Source organism: Anolis sagrei, chromosome 4 (assembly GCF_037176765.1).
Source record: "Anolis sagrei isolate rAnoSag1 chromosome 4, rAnoSag1.mat, whole genome shotgun sequence".
Taxonomy (NCBI): domain Eukaryota; kingdom Metazoa; phylum Chordata; class Lepidosauria; order Squamata; family Dactyloidae; genus Anolis; species Anolis sagrei.
The window spans coordinates 247,030,629-247,049,083 of record NC_090024.1 but is presented as its reverse complement, the minus strand read 5'-3'; the positions used below and the strand labels follow the sequence as shown (position 1 = coordinate 247,049,083).

The window sequence follows — 18,455 nt, the reverse complement described above, 5'->3', positions numbered from 1 at the left end:
CAACCCCCCCCCCCCCGAATTTTTTTTCTGGCTACGGCCCTGACTCACTCATTCACTCACTCACTCCTCCAGAACCAGCTTCCCAATCCAAGAAGCAGTCCAGGAGGTCGCAAATCACCCACAGATAATGGGCTAGATAGGGCGGGGGGGGGGGGTCATTCGGCCTTTTGGGAAGCTAGACACACCAGACCCAAAGCTGAAATTTTAGTGGATTTGAAATAATGAGCTCTCAAGGACAAGGAGTGGTGGAAGCATTGTCCTACATGGCCCAGGTTCGACCCAGGACTACGCTTCTACCTACATGTCGAGAGTCTCCTTCTTTGAAGGCCTTCAAACAGAGGCAGGATGGCCATCTCTCAGGAAGACTTGGGTTGTCCCTTCCTCTCGGCAGAAGGGGGTTGGACAGGGTGGCCTTTGAGATGTTTCCCTCTCGCTCTCTCTCTCAGCCAAGATTGATTGGAAGCTGGCAGAGAATGGCATTGCCCACCACACTGACCAGTACAGCGGGAACGAGCTGGTGGTGCGTCGGGGGCAGCCCTTTGCCTTCTCCCTGACCTTCGATGGAGCCCCTCAAGAGGCACGCAGCCTGACCTTCACAGTGGACACCGGTAAGTCCCACCCCACTCCTATACTTCTCCTCCTCCAGGTCCTTTCTTCACTTCTCCTTCTTTGCTGAACTTCTCGGTGGTCCTCTGGGGAGCCAAGGTCAGAAGTCCCCATACAATGAAAGTGATAAAGAAAGTGGGGGGATCTTGTCTCTTCAGTGACCGCCCGGAATTCCTCCTTCTACACAGCCAGTCTCCTTCTACACAGTAAGTTGGCGCAGTGGGTTAAAGCGCTGAGCTGCTGAGCTTCTTGACCAAAAGGTCGCAGGTTCGATTCCGGGGAGCGGTGTGAGCGTCCGTTGTCAGCACTAGCTTCTGCCAACCTAGCAGTTCGAAAACATGCAAATGTGAGTAGATCAATAGGTACCGCTCCGGCGGGAAGGTAACGGCGCTCCATGCAGTCATGCTGGCCACTTGACCTTGGAGGTGTCTACGGACAACGCTGACTCTTCAGCTTAGAAATGGAGATGAGCACCACACCCCTGAGTCAGACATGACTGGACTTAATGTCAGAGGACAACCTTTACCTTTACCTATACAGTCAGTCATTAAAAAGGGCAGGAGCCCTCCATCTCCCTGTTGTGGTTCAGTCTGTGATTGTGCCAGTACCTGAGGTCTAACAGGAGTCTGGTTCTGTACCTGGTGTGGCTGGGAATTTGGGAATTACAGGTCAGCAATGGATTTGCAATCAGAGTTTTCTAGGCCTGAGCCAGGCTTCCCAAGAGTACCAAAGTCATTCTCTGATCAGAACGTGGTAATTGCAGATGAGTCTCCCCCTGGTTCTTCCCCTGTTTCTCCGGAGATAGATGGAAGGAGGACAATTTGTCAACAAAGGCAAGGAAGTGAAGGGAGGCGCTGCTCCCAGTGCCTGTTGATGAGAAGAGGCCCCGCAGAAAGTTCTCAGGGAAAACGCCACAGTTTCTTAGGTTTAAAGGAGGTCTGATTCTGTGTATTGTCGAAGGCTTTAATGGCTGGAATCACTAGGTTCTTGGGTTTTTTTTCGGGCTATAGGGCCATGTTCTAGAGGCATTTCTCCTGACGTTTCGCCTGCATCTATGGCAAGCATCCTCAGAGGTAGCCTGGGAAAATCTCTTGTTGAGAGGTGTTCAGATGTGCCTGGTTGTTTCCTCTCTGCTGTTTTGCTGATGTTTTGCAGAGAGGAAACAACCAGGCACATCTGAACACCTCTCAACAAGAGATTTTCCCATGCTCAGCCAGGCCTTCAAATGCTAATGAAGGTGGTCAGTTGAAACATTCACACCTAGCTCCAGCAGAGAAGAGCTCTTTGCCCCACCCCAGCCATTCCACAGATATATAAACCCATTGTCCTAATTCCAACAGACCTCACTACCTCTGAGGATGCTTGCCATAGATGCAGGCGAAACGTCAGGAGAGAATGCCTCTAGAACATGGCCCTATAGCCCGAAAAAACCCACAAGAACTTAGGTCTGATTCTGTTTTTAATCTCAGAGGAGTCAACATTTCATGCTTCAAGTGTCCTCTCTCAAGTTTCCTCTTGTGTTTGGTACTTATGGATTTGAGCCTCAAGTTTCCCATGTGTTTTTATTCATGGGCTCATGTTTCAAGCATCAAGATTGTTTCCTGGTCTCCTGTACGTTTGGAATTATGTCTTAGTTGCTGAGTTCTCTTGATCTCCTGCGTTTCTGTATTTAGATTATGACTCCAGTTTGAAGATTTTGTATGTATTCTTGGACTTATGTATTCTTGCTTTCAAGTTTCTTCAAGTGCGTTGTTTCTTAAGGACTATAGTTCACATTGACTCTTTGATCTTGGAGCATAGTGTCTAGATCTAAGGAAGTCATGCTCCCCATGCTCTATTCTGCTTTGGTTAGACCACATCTGGAATATTGTGTCCAATTCTGGGCACCACAATTCAAGAGAGATATTGACTCTAAGCTGGAATGTGTCCAGAGGAGGGCGACTAAAATGATCAAGGGTCTGGAGAACAAGCCCTATGAGGAGTGGCTTAAGGAGCTGGACATGTTTAGCCTGAAGAAGAGAAGGCTGAGAGGAGATATGATAGCCATGTATAAATATGTGAGAGGAAGCCACAGGGAGGAGGAGGGAGCAAGCTTGTTTTCTGCTTCCTTGGAGACTAGGACGCAATGGAACAATGGCTTCAAACTACAAGAGAGGAGATTCCATCTGAACATTAGGAAGAACTTCCTGACTGGGAGAGCCATTCAGCAGTGGAACTCTCTGCCCCGGAGTGTGATGGAGGCTCCTTCTTTGGAAGCTTTGAAACAGAGGCTGGATGGCCATCTGTCAGGGGTGATTTGAATGCAACATTCCTGCTTCTTGGCAGAATGGGGTTGGACTGGATGGCCCATGAGGTCTCTTCCAACTCTTTGATTCTATGATTCTATGATCTTTTACCATTTTTTGCTGAAGCTTTACATTTTCTCTTCAATAAACTGCTTTGCTTATGACTGAGTTCTGGAGTGTCAAGATTGGTTTTAAAGTGCCTTTCCAGCCCTGGTGTGCGACACCCCCATCCCCAGTATCCATGCTTGCAACCTCCTTCTCTCTGCCCGCAGGGTCGACGGATGCTCTTCAGAGCAGAACGCGAGTGGCTTTCGGTGTCTCGAGGGCCCTGGGCGGTAACTCCTGGGCTGCGGCCCAGACCTTCCCTACTCCTGGCACCATGACCTTCTTCATCACCAGCCCATCGAACGCGGCTATCGGGCGCTACCAACTATACGTCCGGACCAGCTCTGGGAGCAGCAGCGCCTCCTCTGTATACCTGGGCACCTTCGTGCTCCTCTTCAACCCCTGGCTCCAAGGTACGGACCGCCTCCTGGTCTATTTTCATTTATTTATTACTGGTGCTTTTACTCCGCCCTTCTCAACCCCCGGAGGGGGACTCAGGGCGGCTTACAAAAAAGGCAGAATTCGATGCCTATACATAATAATACATAGTATACAAAAATATAAAAGAACGATATACAAAATGTAATTAAAACGATTATCACAATAAAACATCAGCAACTGGTACCTAAGACATTGTATAACATCATATAAAAACATCATATAAAAGTCATTCTTATAATCAGCGTTTCGTTTCCAGAGTTCCACATAACCAATCCGTTAGTCATTTCCTAGCCATCAATGGAGTTCTTCTTTATTTACCCGCTTGTCCAAATGCCTGGTCCCAGATCCATGTTTTTAGTTTTTTCCTGAAAGAAAGGAGCGTAGTTGCAGATCTGATTTCCCCGGGGAGAGAATTCCATAGGCGGGGGGCCACCACCGAGAAGGCCCTGCTCCCCGTCCCCGCCAATCTCACCTGTGATAGAGGCGGGGTCGAGAGCAGGACCTCCCCAGAAGATCTTAGGCTCTGGGGTGGGACGTAGAGGGAGATCCGTTCGGACAGATACACTGGGCCGGAACCGTATAGGATTTTATAGGTCAAAACCAGCACCTTGAATTGTGCTCGGAACTGGATTGGCAGCCAGTGGAGCTGGCATAACAGGGGGGTGGTATGCTCCCTGTATGACGCCCCAGTGAGCAATCTGGCTGCCTCTCGCTGGACTAGTTGGAGTTTCCGAGCAGTCTTCAAAGGCAACCCCACGTAGAGTGCATTGCAGTAATCTAATCGGGATGTAACAAGAGCGTGGACCACCGTGGCCAAATCCGACTTCCCAAGGTCTAGTGGCCCAGAGAGAGGAAGGCGCATTCTTGTTTATGTGTTTCCATTATTCTGTAACCTGCCTCAAGCCACAAGGAGAGGCAGGTAAGAAATAATTACTGAGTTGGCCACGGTGGTCCACACTCTGGTTACATCCCGAATAGACTACTGCAACGCACTCTACGTGGGGTTGCCTCTAGTACAACGCTCGGCACCCAGGTTACTCACGGGAGTGGTACACAACTCCCTTGTTACACCAGCTCCATTGGCTGCTGATTAGCTTCCAAACACAATTCAAAGTGCTGGTTTTGACCTATAAAGCCCTAAACGGCTCTGGCCCAGCTTACCTGTCCGAACGTGTCTATGAACCATCAAGGATCTTAAGATCATCTGGGGAGGCCCTGCTCTCAGTCCCACCACCATCGCAGTCGCATTTGGTGGGGTCAAGAGACAGGGCCCTGTCCGTGGTGGCCCCCCAGCTGTGGAACTCCCTCGCTAAGGAGGTTAGATCTGCCCCCTTCCTCCTTACTTTTAGCAAGAAGCTTAAATCCTGGCTGTGGGAGCAAGCGTTCATAGAATAGACAGATTTTATTGGTGAAGTAGAGATTTTATGGACCGTAATTTGGTCTGATTTGGAGAATGTTTTAAACCCGGTTTTATTTTATTTATTTGTTGTGGCAGGGCAACCAGTCAACAATATTACATTTCTAACAGAACAAAACAAACAAACAGACAAAATACAAAATTTGTGAGTTTGGTAGCTGATTAAATGTCCTTTGAGCAGTCTCTGGCCACTTGGAGTGCCCCTGGTGTTGCCGCAAGAAGGTCCTCCATGGCGCATGTGGAAGGGCTCAGGGTGCATTGCAGCAGGTGGTCTCTGGTGTGCTCTTCTCCACACTCGCATGTTGTGGATTCCACTTTGTCGCCCCATTTCTGAAGGTTGGCTCTGCATCTTGTGGTGCCCGAGTGCAGTCTGTTCAGCGCCTTCCAAGTCGCCCCGTCTTCTGTGTGCCCAGGGGGGAGTCTCTCATTTGGTATCAGCCATTGGTTGGGGCTCTGGGTTTAAGCCTGCCACTTTTGGACTCTCGCTTGTTGAGGTGTTCCAGCGAGTGTCTCTGTAGATCTTAGAAAACTATTTCTTGATTTGCCGTTGACGTGCTGGCTGATACCCAAACAAGGGATTAGACGGAGATATCACTGTCTTGGTCCTTTCACTATTGGCTGCCACTTCCCGGCGGATGTCAGGTGGTGCAATACCGGCTAAACAGTGTCATTTCTCCAGTGGTGTAGGGCGCAGACACCCTGTGATAATGCGTCATGTCTCATTAAGAGCCACATCTACTGTTTTAGCGTGGTGAGATGTGTTCCACACTGGGCATGCGTACTCAGCAGCAGAGTACCATAACACAAGGGCAGATGTCTTCACTATGTCTGGTTGTGATCCCCAGGTTGTGCCAGTCAGCTTTCGTATATTGTTTCTAGCACCCATTTTTTGCTTGATATTCAGGCAGTGCTTCTTGTAGGTCAGAGTACGGTCCAGAGTGACTCCCAAGTATGTGGGTATGCTGCAATGCTCCAGTGGGATTCCTTCCTTCCCAGGTGTTCCTCAGAGTTCAGGATGCTTGTCTGTTCTTAAGGTGAAAGGCACATGCCTGTGTTTTAGATGGATTAGGGATCAGCTGGTTTTCCCTGAAATAGGCAGTTAGAGCACCTAGAGCTTCGGAGAGCTTCTACCATCTCAAAGCTCCCTGCTTGAGCAGTAATGGCACGATCACCAGCAGGGTGGGGTACAAATATAGGAAATGAATAAATAAATAAATCTGCAGAGGAACCTGAAAGTTGGGGTCCAGGGAGAGGCAGCAGTGCAATGTGAATGATGCCACCTGGATGAAGGGCCGGGGGAGGTCTGGGAGTCTGGGAAACTCATAGGTTTTCGAGGCCTCCCATGTCAAGAAGTCAGAGTCTGACCCCATCTCTCTGCCCCAGGCTGAGGAATGAGCAAGCACACACTTGCCTGCAGCCCTGAGGCACTAGAGGCACAGTAGCCCACTTTGCCCCCATTGAATGTTCACGCCCGAAGCAGGGTCTCACTGAGCCTTTGAAGGGGAGGGGGCTGCAGGGGGGAGGGGGCCTCTTCCCTTCCAGCATCAGCTCCTACCTTTGCCCCCCTTTCCCCCCGCAGGAGATGAGGTCTACATGCCAGACAACATAGACCTTGAGGAGTACGTCCTTTCCGAGTCCGGGGCGGTCTTCATGGGCAGCTACTACAGCATCTCCCGGATGGGATGGAACTTTGGCCAGGTAGGCCCAAGGAGAAGAGGGACTAGGGCACAAGGGAGCTGTGGATTCACTGGTCCCTTGGCAGCCAGAGCAGGACATCTTTGCAGACTGTGTTCCCTTGAAGTGCCTGGCTTGACTCTGAAGGAGCTGGGGGTGGTGACGGCCAACATGGAGCTCTGGCGTGGGCTGGTCCATGAGGTCACGAAAAGTCGGAAACAACTGAATGAATAAACAACAACCTGACACCTTCCTTTCCTGCAGTTTCAGGACGGCATCCTGGACATCTGCCTGTCCATCCTGGACCATAGCTTGGAATACCGCAATGACCCGGTTACCGACCTGCGCCACCGCAATGACCCCAAATACGTCGGGCGGGTGCTCAGCGCCATGGTAAGGCTCACTTCCATCTCAGTCACTGCTTTCCACTCATGGAGTCAAGACTTTCATGGGCATGGGGAGCCAATCTCCCTCCACCTGCCCAGGATGGCTTGGGGTCTGGATGAGTGGAGCTGAGAATCCAACTGCTTGTCCCTTCGAAAGGTGATCTTTGGGGGTGGAACTTGGTGCATGGGGAACCTTTCAGATGGGGCAGATGCAGGGATTGGCTTCTCTCAGCTGAGCACCCCCCTCTTGGCAGCCTCCCTCCCTCCTTCCTTCCATCCATCCATCCCATTGGCTGCGGATTAGCTTGATTGGGGTGTTGGACGGGGTTACACTCCCCCTGAAGTCACAGGTCTGCAGTTTGGGAGTCCTCTTGGATTCATCGCTTACGCTTGAGGCTCAGGCGTCGGCGGTGTCCGGGAGGGCTTTTGCAAAATTGAGACTCGTGCGCCAACTGCGACTGTACCTCACAAAGGCTGATCTGGCCGGGGTGGTCCATGCCTTGGTCACCTCTAGATTGGACTACTGTAATGTGCTCTACGTTTGGCTGCCCTTGAAAACAGCTCGGAAATTTCAGCTAGTCCAGCGGGCGACGGCCAGGATGTTAACTGGATGTTAACTGCCAATTCTGGGCACCACAATTCAAGAGAGATATTGACAAGCTGGAATGTGTCCAGAGGAGGGCGACTAAAATGATCAAGGGTCTGGAGAACAAGCCCTATGAGGAGCGGCTTAGGGAACTGGGCATGTTTAGCCTGAAGAAGAGAAGGCTGAGAGGAGATATGATAGCCATGTATAAATATGTGAGAGGAAGCCACAGGGAGGAGGAGGGAGCAAGCTTGTTTTCTGCTTCATAGAATCATAAAATCAAAGAGTTGGAAGAGACCTCCTGGGCCATCCAGTCCAACCCCATTCTGCCAAGAAGCAGGAATATTGCATTCAAATCACCCCTGACAGATGGCCATCCAGCCTCTGCTTAAAAGCTTCCAAAGAAGGAGCCTCCACCACACTCTGGGGCAGAGAGTTCCACTGCTGAACGGCTCTCACAGTCAGGAAGTTCTTCCTCGTGTTCAGATGGAATCTCCTCTCTTGTAGTTTGAAGCCATTGTCCCGTCTCCAAGGAAGCAGAAAACAAGCTTGCTCCCTCCTCCCTGTGAATTCCTCTCATATATACATGTCTATCATATCCCCTCTCAGCCTTCTCTTCTTCCGGCTAAACATGCCCAGTTCCCTAAGCCGCTCCTCATAGGGCTTGTTCTCCAGACCCTTGATCATTTTAGTCGCCCTCCTCTGGACACATTCCAGCTTAGAGTCAATATCTCTCTTGAATTGTGGTGCCCAGAATTGGACACAATATTCCAGGTGTGGTCTAACCAAAGCAGAATAGAGCATGGGGAGCATGACTTCCTTAGATCTAGACGCTATGCTCCTATTGATGCAGGCCAAAATCCCATATATATCACTCAGCACACTCGGCACTTTTTAATCTGTACCCATTACATTTGCCAGGCCTAGTTTTTATTGCGTCACGGTGTGTTGTTTTATTGTTTACTGTTATTGCTTTAATGTTTTTGATTTGCTTTGGTTTATATGTAATTGTTATATTGTTGTTTTGTTGTGGTCTTGGCCTTTGTAAGCCGCATCGAGTCCTACGGGAGATGCTAGCATTAACAAATAAAGTTAATAATAAAATAATAATAATTGATTCCCAGATCAACAGCAATGACGACAAGGGCGTGTTGATGGGAAACTGGAGCGGCAATTACTCTGGTGGACAGAGCCCTAGCAGCTGGACAGGAAGTGCCAAGATCCTGCAAAAATGGAAGTCCTCTGGATTTCAGCCAGTCCGCTATGGGCAGTGCTGGGTCTTCGCAGGAGTACTGACCACAGGTACGGTTTCAAGGGTGGTTGAAGGGGAAGAAGGGTCAGCCAGGGTCAGTGCTTCCCGTCCTCTCCAACCACTTTAACCCCTTCCTCCCTTCCTTCCAGTGCTCCGGTGCCTCGGTTTCCCCGCCCGCATGATCACCAACTTCAACTCAGCCCATGACACCAACGAAAACTTGAGGGTGGACATGTTCTACAGCCCAGATGGGAAATTTCTGGAAACGACTAATGACAGCGTCTGGTAGGAGGAGACCCCCCTCTTCCCCTTTCCTCCCTAAGAGTCTGTCATAAATGCTTTTCACACTTGTAGTTCACCTACATCCGGAGAGCACTGTGGACTCAATGATAGATCTGAATACTTAAAACGCCCAAATGTAAACACTAGTGGAGTTTGGGGAAAAGAGACCTTGACATTTGGGAGTTATAGTTGCTGAGATTTATAGTTTGCCTACAATCAAAGAGCATTCTGAACCCCAAACTCCATTCTGAAAGTAATTTCTTGCTGATGTTGTTCTAGTTGTTGTAAATGAGTGAGAGGTGTTTTCCAGTTAAAACCCGCTGAGTCCCATCAGTTCTGGGCAGATGTTGACTTTTCTTCTTAACTGAGAGTGGTTTTCCTTCTTAACCTAAGGAATCATTGTAAACACTTCTTAACTTTAAGGAGTCATTCCCTCTGGTAATGTAAACATGTTGTTTTCCACCAAGAGTTCAACAGTTAATCATTTGTTTCCGATCATCAGTGTCGGCAGTTCAGCAACTTTTAATGACAGTCCATCAGTTCACCTCCTTCTTGTAGTTTTCCAGGCCTCGTTTCTTAGGATAGCATCTCTAGCCTCTCTAGGTCCCAACCATACTCCTTCCATACAATTCCATTCAAACCATACATCGTAATTTCACACAAGTATGTCTGTGTGGCTTCCCACTTCTGGCCACTCTCTGCATAGAGGCTCCTTCCTGAACTTCCTTTTCCTCGCAGGAACTTCCACGTGTGGAATGAGGCCTGGTTCACTCGGTCTGACCTGGGCGCCAAGTACAACGGCTGGCAGATTTTGGATGCGACTCCACAAGAACTAAGCTATGGTATAAGAGCTCACAGGGCATTGGCTGGGGAGGGGTTGGGTTTTACTTCATCATAGAACGCTGGAGCTTTGGCCCTGATCTTGTGTACCTCCTCATCCCTTCCTCTCCCTACCTCTCCACTCTGCCCCCCCCCCCCCGCTTTATTGCAGGCATCTACCAGTGTGGCCCGGCTTCCCAGGTGGCCATCAAGGAGGGAGATGTGGACCTGGGCTACGACGGCCCCTTCATCTTCTCTGAGGTCAATGCTGACGAAGTTTCCTGGACCTTGGATAAAGCCAACCAGACGGTGAAGAAGGCTGCCTCGGACATCAAGACCGTGGGCAAGTTCATAAGCACCAAGGCTGTGGGCAGCTTTGCTCGCCATGATGTCACCGATGATTACAAGTACCCAGAAGGTGAGAGGAGCCAATGAGCAGAAAGGTATAAAGGAAGGGCGTGGACAACCTACTCAGCAGGTGGAAACATTGGGCTTGGGCCATGGCCAGAAGGTGCCTTCCACTGGACCAGCTGGGTGCACCCAGATCTCTTTGGAAGGGGGCCTTCCAGGTTATGGTGTGCATGGGAGGCCATCTGGAGAGAAGGACAGAAGGTGGGACTGAGGGAGGGGTGGAGATTGAGAGAGAAGGAAGACCTTGAGTAGACGTTACAAGAAATGTCTTGAGAATAAGAGTCATTTGGCAATGGGATCTTTGCCGAGAGAGTAGTGGGGGACACCTTCAAAAGGAGAAGGGAAGACACTGTTGCTGGAGATGTTCTGGCTGCAGGTCCTGCTTCTTCTTCTTTTCCTTTCTAAGCTATTTTCCCAATGGAGGGGTGAGCATCGTGACTGTCATTTCCACAGGGCTTTGTTTTGGGCATACTCAGGTCTCAGATTGGCAGCACGCATGTCTTTCTTAATGGTGTCCATCCATCTTTTCTTTGGCCTTTGTTGTCTACTAGGCATGGGCAATCCATGGTTCTAAATGGTTCTAAAGTACTTACAAAACTAGGGGGCACTGGTGCTTTGCTTCAAAAGTGTTTCTAAAGTTCTGGTGGTGAAAATTTCAGAACTCAAACAAAATGTTGTTATAAATAGCAGTTCCTAATTGGTTTTATCATTAAAATCGCCAAAAATGAAGTAATCATGAAATTTTGAAAGTTTTCTTAGATTTCTGAAATTTTCACCACCAGAACTTTCACAACACTGTAGAAGCAAAGCACCAGCTTTAGAAACACTTTAGAAGCAAAGAACCAGCACCCCCTAGTTTTGTAAGTACTTTAGAACCATGGATTGCCCATGTCTATTGTCTACATGGTCGCCATCCTGCAATCTCCAAATGGAGTCCTTTTTGTGCTCCTGATGTTGCTTCTCTTCTATGACGTGGTTGCCCCACCATAGTCTTGCTTTCTGCATTTTCTTGCTGGTCGCTTTTATTCCGAGACAGATGTCATGATTTGGCACAAGGTCAAGAAGGGTCAAGCCAAGTGTCCATCTCAGCCTTTTCATTTCCAGTGTGTTAAGGGCTTGTGTATGTTTCCTTGTTGCTGGCCAGCACTCTGTCCCATTGAGGGAGGGCTACTGGGTGAACAACTGCAATGCAAATCTTAGCCTTGAATTGTTCAGGCATTTTTTGAGTCACATACAATGCCAGTGCTTTGCCGCCATTTTAACCAGGCTGCATTTATTCATGGGTGTACATCTGGCATTGTGTTGCTATCTATGGGGACCAGTGACCCTAGGTTTTTAAACTGGGTGGCCTTCATTAGTGCCTTTCCATTGACTTGAATAGTTCTTCCAGTTTGAAGGACACATTCCAAGTACTCTGTTTTGGGTCTGTTCAAGGTGAAGTCCATTTTCACTGATTCTCTCACTCCATGTCTGCAGCTGTGGCCAAGTGCTATGTCATCTGCATATAGGAATGTCCAGGGATGCATAGTCTGCAAGACTTGAATAGTTCTTCCGGTTTGAAGGACACATTCCAAGTACTCTGTTTTGGGTCTGTTCAAGGTGAAGTCCATTTCCACTGAGTCTCTCACTCCGTGTCTGCAGCTGTGGCCAAGTGCTATGTCATCTGCATATAGGAATGTCCAGGGATGCATAGTCTGCAAGACTTGAATAGTTCTTCCAGTTTGAAGGATACATTCCAAGTACTCTGTTTTGGGTCTGTTCAAGCTGAAGTCCATTTTCACTGGGTCTCTCACTCCATGCCTGCAGCTGTGGACGAGTGCAATGTCATCTGCATATAGGAATGTCCAGGGATGCATAGTCTGCAAGACTTGAATAGTTCTTCCAGTTTGAAGGATACATTCCAAGTACTCTGTTTTGGGTCAGTTCAAGTTGAAGTCCATTTTCACTGAGTCTCTCACTCCGTGTCTGCAGCTGTGGCCAAGTGCTATGTCATCGGCATATAGGAATGTCCTGGGATGCATAGTCTGCAAGTCTGCCGTAGTAGCGTCCATGAGAGTGCTGATCCCTGATGCACACCAACAGTGATGTTGTAGCGGGGTGAAATCCCTGCAGGGCAGCTGACACTACTTGCTCTATTATTGTTGCTTTATCCATGTTGCAAAGCCTTCTGGTGTTCCTTGTGACCGTAGCGCTCTCCAGATCAGGTCATGGGGAACACGAACAAATGCTTTTCCAAATGCAAGGTGCAGTGTTTTCCTATTTTCTGGATGTTTTTCCATGAGTAACCGGACAGCATAGATTGCATCTATTGCACCAAACCATACTGACTTGACTGGAGGTCCTGCATTGAGTAGAATGGGGCTGGGGGCTCCTTCCAATTCCTCTTTGAGGCTTCGCTGTGCCCTGCCCACTCCCCTGACTCAAGTATAGAAACGGATGTCCCATGGCCCTCCTCTGCACCATTTGGGTGGTGGTCCTGATGTGCACTGACCCCTGGCTCTCCCCCTTTCAGGCACCAACGAGGAACGGGAGACCTTCCACAAGGCCCGGGCCAAGCTGAACCTGGAACCAACGGCCAGTCCTGCCATGGCCAGACCCACGTTGATTAGTTTGGCCATGATCCGTCCTGCAATGGACAGTACTGCCATGGAGAGTCCTGCCATAGCCAGGCCCGCCACAGCCAGGCCTGCCATGGCCAGGCCTGTCCTGACCATGCCTGCCCTGTTTCCGGATGCTCCCCAGCCGAGAGTGACCGGGAAGTTCGAGGTCAAGAGCCACCTCGAGGTTGGCCAGGATGTGGAGCTGGTCCTGCAACTGACCAACCTTGTCCCTGAGGCCAGTACCCTGACGGTCAACATGAATGCCTGGACCATCATCTACACCGGGAAGGCCATCCATGAGGTCTGGAAGGACTCCCTCGCCCTGACATTGGGCCCAAAAGAAGGTAAACACCTATTCGTCCATTTCTTTTCTTTTTTGCACCCCCAGGCATTGATTGCTTGTCCTGCCAGAATCGTGACCCAATGCCAAAACCCGATCTGGGAACTGAGGGGTCTCAACCTTCCTAATGCCGCGACCCCTTGATACAGTTCCTCCTGTTGTGGTGACCCCCAACCAGAACATTATTTTCATTGCCACTTCAGAACTGTAATTATGCCACTCTTATGAATCATCATGTAAATATCTGATAGGCAGGATGTATTTTCATTCATTGAACCCAATTTGGCACAAATACCCGATAGGCCAACATTTGAATACTGGTGTGTTTGGGGGGGTTGGGGAGAATTGATTTTGTCATTTGGGAGTTGTTGTTTCTGGGATTTATAGTTCGCCTACAATCAAAGAGCATTCTGAACTCCACCAGTGATGGAATTGAACCATACTTGGCACACAGAACTCCCATGACCAAGAGAAAATACTGAGAGAGTTTGGTGGGCATTGACCTTGACTTTGGGAGTTGTAGTTCACCTACATTCAGAGTGCACTGTGGACTCAAACAATGATGGATCTGGACCAAACTTGGCACGAATACTCAATATGCCCAAATGTGAACATTGGTGGAGTTTGGGGAAAAATAGAGCTTGATGTTTGGGAGTTGTAGTGGATGGGATTTATAGTTCACCTACAATCAAAGAGCATTCTGAACCTCACCGAGATAATTGGGCCAAACCTCCCACACAGAACCCCCATGACCACCAGGGGACCACCACTACAGGACGGCTAGTGTGTGTGTATATATATATATATATATATATATATATATATATATGGAGACCCTGGTGGCACAGTGAGTTAAACCGCTGAGCTGCTGAACTTGTGGTCCAAAAGTTCGCCAGTTCAAATCCGGGGATGGGGTGAGCTCCTGCTGTTAGCCCCAGCTTCTACCAACCTAGCAGTTCAAAAACATGCTAATGTGGGTAGAGGAATAGGTATCGCTCCAGCCAGAAGATAACAGTGCTCCATGCAGTCAATGCGACCACATGACCTTGGTCAGCGAGTGTGACTGGGCCTGACCACCTGTTCTGTCCTTCCCCCTGTCCCTTGCAGAGAAAGCCTTTCCCATCAAGATCTCCTACGCGGCATACCAACAGCACCTGACGACGGACAATATGATCCGGGTGACAGCCTTGTGCCAGGTCCAGAAGGGATCCGACACAGTGGTGTTGCGCAACATCTCCCTGGAGAACCCCACCGTCACCTTGAAGGCAAGCTGAGAAATCCCCTGGAGACCACTCATCCTGAACCTGGGGGTTGTATGGTCACCTGTCCCATCCAGGGAGGTCCACAAGGGCCCCTGCCCCACTGTGCTTCCTCGGGGACCACGGTTTGGGGGTGGCTGTGGGGCGGGACGGATGAACGGTGGTGGTCCTGCTTAACCTAAGGCTTTTTCCCTTCTGCTGTTGCTTCGCACTCAGGTTCCGAGCCACGCAAAGGTGGGCGAAGCGCTGAAGGTCGAGATGGTCTTCACCAACCCACTGGAAAAAGAGATCTCCTCTTGTGTGCTCGTGGCTGAGGGGAACGACCTGCTGGAGGACGAGATCAGGAAGGAGTGAGTGGCCAGGGAGGGGAGGGGGGCATGACGTGGTGCCCAAATGGCACATACTTGGAAAGAGACAGACTGCCACGCAGGCTCTGCTTAAGACCTCTCGAGAAGGAGACTCTCTACTCAACTGTCGAACCATCCTTACTAAGCATGGGCAATCCATGGATCTAAAGGGTTCTAAAGTACTTACATAACTAGGGGGTGCTGGTGCTTTGCTTCTAAAGTGTTTCTAAAGCTGATGCTTTGCTTCTAAAGTGTTGCAAAAATTCTGGTGGTGAAAATTTCAGAAATCTAAGAAAACTTTCAAAATTTCATTATTACTTCGTTATTGGCGGTTTTTAAGACAGAAACAATTAGGAACTGCTATTTATAACAACATTTTGCATGTTTTGTTTGAGTTCTGGAATTTTCACCACCAGAATCATAGAATCAAAGAGTTGGAAGAGACCTCATGGGCCATCCAGTCCAACCCCATTCTGCCAAGAAGCAGGAACATTGCATTCAAAGCACCCCTGACAGATGGCCATCCAGCCTCTGATTAAAAGCTTCCAAAGAAGGAGCCTCCACCACACTCCGGGGCAGAGAGTTCCACTGCTGAATGGCTCTCACAGTCAGGAAGTTCTCCCTCATGTTCAGGTGGAATCTCCTCTCTTGTAGTTTGAAGCCATTGCTCCTTTGCGTCCTAGTCTCCAAGGAAGCAGAAAACAAGCTTGCTCCCTCCTCCTCCCTGTGGCTTCCTCTCACATATTTATACATGGCTCTAATCATATCTCCTCTCATCCTTCTCTTCTTCAGGCTAAACATGCCCAGCTCCTTAAGCCACTCCTCATAGGGCTTGTTCTCCAGACCCTTCATCATTTTAGTCACCCTCCTCTGGATACATTCCAGCTTGTCAATATCTCTCTTGAATTGTGGTGCCCAGAATTGGACACTATATTCCAGGTGTGGAACTTTAGAAACACTTTAGAAGCAAAGCACCAGCGCCCCCTAGTTTTGTAAGTACCATGTGTTGCCCATGCCCAATCCTCACCATCAGGAAGGTTGTCCTAATGTTTAGGTGAAATCTTCCTTTCCTGCAATGTGACTCCATTGCCCAATTATAGTCTAGTCATGCGTAGTTCACGTTTTGCCAGTCCACACACTGTCTTGCTAGAGAAAAGATCTGCCATGCAGACGATCAGTACAGAACAGAAAGTTTACTCTTTAAAATGCAGAGCTACATATATACGGTTGTGTGAACAGTTGCATTGACTCACACAATGTCCTTCTGAGGGAGATTCAAATGGTCTTTAGGTGTCCGTGTGGAAGACCTTCTTTCAGTAGCTCATGAAGCAAGAACTGTTTTTCCCTCTCTGAGTTACTGCACTGCTAAAGCCTAAACATGTAACTGTTGCCAAAACTCCCAGGCTCAGCTAGCCTCTTGGGCATGGCTCAACCAATCAGGTTTATTTATTTATTTACTGTATTTGTATACCGCCAATTGGCGATTGAAGGCGGTCTCCAACCAATCAGTATACATAAAACATAATAGATAAAAAACATGAAACAGTATAAGACATCCAAAAGTAATAAAAGCAACCTCATCAGCATCTCATTATTCTCAAGCCTTGTCCAGTTCCATTGTCAGGTCGTTCGATTTCCTATATTAGCTACTCTGTATTTGTAAACGCTTACTCGAATAGCCACGTTTTAACTTGCCTCCGAAACGTCAAGAGGGAGGGAGCAGATCTGATCTGCCTAGGGAAGGGCGTTCCATAGCCGAGGAGCCACCACTGAGAAGGCCCTGTCTGTCGTCCCCGCCAAACGTGCTTGTGATGAAGGCAGGACCGAGAGCAGGGCCTCCCCAGATGATCTTAAAGTCCTCAGTGATTCGTAAGGGGAGATACGTTCGGACAGGTAAGTTGGGCCAGAACCGTTTATGCTTTGCCTTTTCAGTTAATACACTCACCAACTGTTTTTTACCTGCCTTAACACTTTCCCCAGGCATTGGTCCTCAAGGGCTCAGCAGTGTCTCTCCCGCAGTAGTCTTCCTCCGCTAACCCCACTCCTTTGCCTCCCTCAGGGTCCCACCAGTGAAGGGCAAAGAGACTGTCTGTGTCTCCTTCGAGGTCACCCCCAAGAAGAAGGGCACCAAGCAGCTGATGACCCTCTTCTCCTGTGACAAATTCAAGGATGTCAAGGCCTTCGAGCTCATCAAGGTGGTCCACTGATCCTGGATGCCAGAGAGACCCCTCCCCAAAGAGAGGCTCCCCCAAAAGGGGTGGAGGAGATCCCAATGCAAGAGATTGGGTGGCTGGGGGGGGGGGGAGTATGCTTTCCAGGCATCCCCAATGTCTGTATGGCCTTGCATTAATAAAGGTTTTCCTGCTGCAAGTTGTGTGGACTCTAGTTTTCTTGTCTCTCTTGAACAAAATCACCCACCTCCATTTTGTGGGTGTCTTAGTATTCGTAAAGCCCTTCCTTGGCTGCCTGCCTGGGTATCCCTGTGTGGGCCCCTCCTGCAATGGGGTGCTGCAGAGCTGGGGTGGGCAGAAGGGAGCTGTCCAAATGGGCTCAAGGGACCCAAGTGTAGTGATTTCAGCTAGGACTGCGGTTAGAGGGTGTGTGCCCGGTGAGCTTCCACTAATCCCGATCGGCCAGAACATAGAGCAAAGCATTCCGAGTTGGAAGGCAAACTACAGAGGTTGATTTGGCCAAAAGGGATGCAAGTACCAAGTCGCCACTTGGAAATGCAGAAGCACACCTTTACAGTAAAACACAAGGCATTTTATACATTTTGACAGCTATTCCGACATCCTATGCCTTGTTTATTTTTTTATTTGTTTACTGTATTTGTATGCCGCCTTTCTCAGCCTGTCGGCGACTCAAAGCATCAGTACACATAATATCATAATACAAATTAAAACATTAAAAGCAATATAAAATCACAACAGAAGCAATAATAACATCTCGTTGTTAAAAAACATTGTCCAATTCCATCGTCTAGTCATTCGGTTTCCTATGTTGGTTATTCTGCATTTGTAAACGCTTGCTCAAATAACCATGTTTTAATTTTTCGCTGAAACGTTAAGAGGGAGCGGGCCGATCTGATATCCCTAGGGAGGGCGTTCCATAGCTGAGGGGCCACCACCGAGAAGGCTCAGTCTCTCGTCCCCGCCAACCCCACTTGTGATCAAGAGCAGGGCTTCCCCGGACGATCTTAAGGTTCTAGATGTTTCATAAGGGGAGATGTGTTCTGACAGGTAAATTGGGCCAGAACCATTTGCCTTCCCTTAGAATCATAGAATCCTAGAGTTGGAAGGGACCTCCTGGGCTATCCAGTCCAACCCCATTCTGCCAAGAAGCAGGAATATTACATTCAAAGCACCCCTGACAGATGGCCATCCAGCCTCTGTTTAAAAGCTTCCAAAGAAGGAGCCTCCACCACACTCCAGGGCAGAGAGTTCCACTGCTGAATGGCTCTCACAGTCAGGAAGTTCTTCCTCATGTTCAGATGGAATCTCCTCTCTTGTAGTTTGAAACCATTGTTCCATTGCGTCCTAGTCTCCAGGGAAGCAGAAAACAAGCTCACTCCCTCCTCCCTGTGGCATCCTCTCACATATTTATACATGGCTATCATATCCCCTCTCAGCCTTCTCTTCTTCAGGC

General features: G+C 49.0%; 1 protein-coding gene across 1 annotated transcript; it reads left to right on the top strand.

Annotated features, from left to right (window-relative positions):
• Positions 1-345: 345 nt before the first annotated feature.
• On the top strand, positions 346-17,077 carry LOC132772624 (protein-glutamine gamma-glutamyltransferase E-like). Its single transcript, XM_067468316.1, is given in 14 exon segments — positions 346-432; positions 434-608; positions 3,164-3,409; positions 6,434-6,552; positions 6,793-6,921; positions 8,625-8,802; positions 8,902-9,037; positions 9,773-9,876; positions 10,026-10,271; positions 12,777-12,864; positions 12,919-13,208; positions 14,312-14,469; positions 14,680-14,813; positions 16,870-17,077. Coding segments are annotated over 14 exon segments (2,238 nt in total). The 3' UTR covers positions 17,018-17,077.
• Positions 17,078-18,455: the final 1,378 nt, after the last annotated feature.